General features: G+C 33.1%; 1 protein-coding gene across 1 annotated transcript; it reads right to left on the reverse strand.

Annotated features, from left to right (window-relative positions):
• Window positions 1-1,233: 1,233 nt before the first annotated feature.
• LOC128982935 (uncharacterized) lies at window positions 1,234-2,905 on the reverse strand. The gene is made up of 2 exons (XM_054402019.1): window positions 2,017-2,905; window positions 1,234-1,615 (listed from the first exon to the last, which is right to left on the reverse strand). The coding sequence occupies exons 1-2, from the start codon at window positions 2,813-2,815 to the stop codon at window positions 1,248-1,250; spliced, it is 1,167 nt and encodes a 388-aa protein (XP_054257994.1). The 5' UTR covers window positions 2,816-2,905; the 3' UTR covers window positions 1,234-1,247.
• Window positions 2,906-3,605: the final 700 nt, after the last annotated feature.

The raw sequence follows: 3,605 nt of genomic DNA on the forward strand, positions 1-3,605 counted from the left end.
TCCTGTTGCTGAAACTTAATGATTATGGGATTGGGGGAAGTTGCTTTTCTACAATCTTACCTTTCTGAAAGAAACCAAAGAACTTTAATTTAGTAAGATAACAACAAACATTATTCACCATGGAAAATTATATCCACACGTGTTCCCCAAGGCTCAGTATTGGGCCCACTTTTTTCTTATTAACATTAATGATCTTCCAAAAGCTATTAATAAAGAACTAATTCTTTTTGCCGATGACACTACTGCTTTGATAAATAGTTATTTGTGCAACTAGTGAGAAAAGTGAGCAATTGACACACTCGAGAGAAATCCTTAGAGAATGGTTTCTCGAGTGAGGCAATTGTACTTTGAACTCGAGTTGCACATTATACTTTTCCTACAGTTACCATAAAACAAATAAATTTGTGAAGAAACATAACCTATTTTTACACAAAAGTGAACTTTTAATATAACATTTAATGTGAAGTGACAAATACAACAGTACAACAGCTGACCAGCTGATTTACAGCCAGTGCTGCCAATGTATTTTGCGCGCATGAGCCAATATCACATAATGCAACATTTTGAGAAATTAAAAACCAGAATTTTTTTTTTCTTAACCATAGCTTTATATACATTTTTGGAATGGTATTTTACTATACTTTTACAAAATAGCAGGGGCAGCGCAGTACATGTCGATGAATAAGCTTAAAAAATTAATAAGGAAAGAAAAGTAACAAATTAATCCAGGCCGTCCCCAGCAAGCTTAGTTGCTCCCATGATATTATTTTAAGTAAATACTCTCCCTAAAACATTTTAAATATTACTTTCGGTCCAGTTTGACAGTGTATTAGCTTTAAAATTTTAAAAAATTAAGTAAAACTATTATGTACCTACCCACTGACACTGTGCCACAGCTAAAATTGAAAAAAAAACTTGTTTTTTTTTTTTAATTTGCAATAATACCCAAGGAAAAAGTTACATAATTACATTATATTAGTAAGCCTACATATAGTACAATATTGAAAAAAATGATTTTCGTACCTAAGCTGCTTTAAAATATTTAAATTGTTGATATTAGTTAGGGGGACGGTCAGGAATTGAAGGGGACGGTCTGGAGGTAAGGGACGGCTTGGAAGGGACGGCCTGGAAACATGATCAATTTGGAGTATAAAGGATGAGCACGATTTTTAGTTATGAGTAAAATGATTAAAAAAAATAAACTGAGAAAGTTTTATTATGAAAAAGGCTGTTTACAAGATTTACAATTAGTAAATGTTAGAGTTTACTGACAAATCATGAAAAGAATAAATGTCCCGATGTTTTTCAAAATTTGTTAAAACTTGAATTACATCTTGGATTTGCACGGATGCAATGTCTTCCGCTTGTGGAAAAACAAATTTGTTTCCTACAGTTTTCCGCAAAAACTTAACCTCAAAGTCACCATCGTCATATTTGCTGATAACTTGGCCAACATAGAGTTTAAATGTCTTTTTTGAGGAAAATCTCACAAGGATGAAATCCCCGACGGAAAGATCATTAATGACATCAGGCAATGGTGTAATAGGCTCAAGAGTAGAATCTTCATCATAATCTGAATATGTGTGAAGTCTTTCCCTTGATGTGGTCGCAACAGCTGAAAACCAATATTAAGGAAAGTACACAAATCTAAGTATTTTTTTATAACAATTTTTCAACCAAAAGTTAAAGTCGATCATACCACACTCAATACCTGATGAATAGAATACAAAAAAATATATTCTCTAAAAATTAAATGCAAATAATGCCATAACAAAATTTTTTTTTAGTTAAAAAATTAAATACTCTCTTCAACTGTTTGAGAACAATGTTAAAGTAAACGTTAATAAAAAACTGCTTCTTAAATTCAAACTGCAAGTAATTTGAAAATTTCTTATTATCTGCATATTCAATTTTTAAATGTGTCCAAACCATTTTTTTTAGAAGTAGCCCCATTGAAAAATAAGAGTAAAAACACAGTCTAGTCACCTAGACTAAAATACAATTGTTAAAGGATACAGTGATCAGCTTCTTTGAAGTAGTGTGGGGAAGGAAGGGCATAGTGTTTGCAAAGCTCAACGCACTGGAGGCAGGTGAGTTGTCTTAGAAATATTCTATTTTGTTTATCGTTTTTCCAAAGTACTTGCCTCAGTTTAAGTGTGTTGGGAATGGGCTTCAGCGCACCTGGGACTAGTTTTTCCACATCATCTATATCCTTGCTACCAATTAAAAAAACCTCAACATTAACTTGTGCGCTAGATTTAACACTGTTGTATACATCCTTGGCATTCAATATGTCATTTCCATACAAAACTTGCTGGTCACAAAATCTTTTTAACTGGCCTCCTACTGCATCAGCTAAGCTTTTCCCGTGGCCGGGTTCTGTGAAATTCCAAATAAAGCTTGATAACTTTAAAATTTCAGCAAAGTGTGTCATAAGGAACAAATTTATTTTGTTTTTATACTGGCTTGTAGGGCCGTCGCTTTGAATGTATATTGTGTTGATGTTTGGGTTGAGGTTAGTCATAACCCATTTTAAAACAGGAAGCAAATGGGCCCAGACTGCTGGGGCCTTGTGGCTGCAATTATCCGAAACGGTAGCAAATTGTTTAATGCAGATTTTCTTTGTCGAACTATTAACAAAAAAACAAACACCTGTTTGTATGCTTACTTGGGTTTTAGAACCCCCAAAATGAACACTTTGTACCTCTTTTGAGTACTTTGTTTCGTAGTTTTCACTAAAATCAATGATAATTATTGACTCGTGTTCTGAAATAGAGTTTTTTAGTGACTTCAGGCTTTGAAATTGGTGTCTCATGTTGAAAACATGTTTGTTATAGAGAGGCAATAGTGCATTGAATTCTTTTTTCAGATGCTGAACAGTACACTGTATCTTTTCTTTTATCGTAACGTTTGAGGTTTTGTCCCCTTTTTTTCCAGTGACTGATTTTCTTTTTCGTCCATTGGAAGAAAAAGGTTGTCTCTTGATCTTTGCAATCATCAAATTGTATGGCCTTGTTTTGGCACCTCCTGCAATATCCATAGACACAGTCATAATTGTTTGAGTTGCAGTTAATCTTATCTAATATAATATCAAGATTTTTGTTTTCTACTATTTTGCATTTCAGCAATCTGTCAACAAGAAGTTTCATATTTTCATGTTTTATGCAAAGACACGTATCTCTGTTTGACAATTTTGGTTCAACTATGTAAAATGGTTTATACCTACAGAAAGTCGTGTATGATAAAAAGTTTGTTCCATATTGCACGGAAAATTTGTTGTAAAGATTTTTTAAGGAGTCAGAGAGGAACCTTTTTTGAACTCTAACCTTTTTTCTTGTTAAAACATCCTTTTTTCCAGGAGCTATTTTACTATTTTCTTCATTTTCCAAAAATGCTGTGACAATTTTCTTTTTCTTAATACTTGTAGCAAGCCCCCTTTGTAGTCTGTCATATGATATCTTCGGAGCCTTTGCCCTATCATCATTTTTATTTCTGTACTTTCTTTCACTACTCCTTTTAAGAATTTCACTGGCTTCCCCCAGCATCTTATATTTTTTTAATTTCCCTCCGGCAACACACTTGTAAAACAATTGTTTTTCTTCATT

Source organism: Macrosteles quadrilineatus, unplaced genomic scaffold (assembly GCF_028750875.1).
Source record: "Macrosteles quadrilineatus isolate MER2022 unplaced genomic scaffold, UCM_ALF_1.0 Scaffold_1__1_contigs__length_201487025, whole genome shotgun sequence".
NCBI classification, from domain to species: Eukaryota; Metazoa; Arthropoda; class Insecta; order Hemiptera; family Cicadellidae; genus Macrosteles; species Macrosteles quadrilineatus.

Excerpts from the sequence above, each read along its gene's own strand:
- LOC128982935 (XM_054402019.1), bottom strand. The coding sequence starts at position 2,815 with ATGAGACACCAATTTCAAAGCCTGAAGTCACTAAAAAACTCTATTTCA. Across the intron at positions 1,616-2,016 it reads CTTCAAAGAAGCTGATCACT|CTGTTGCGACCACATCAAGG; the intron begins GTATCCTTTAAC and ends ATTGGTTTTCAG.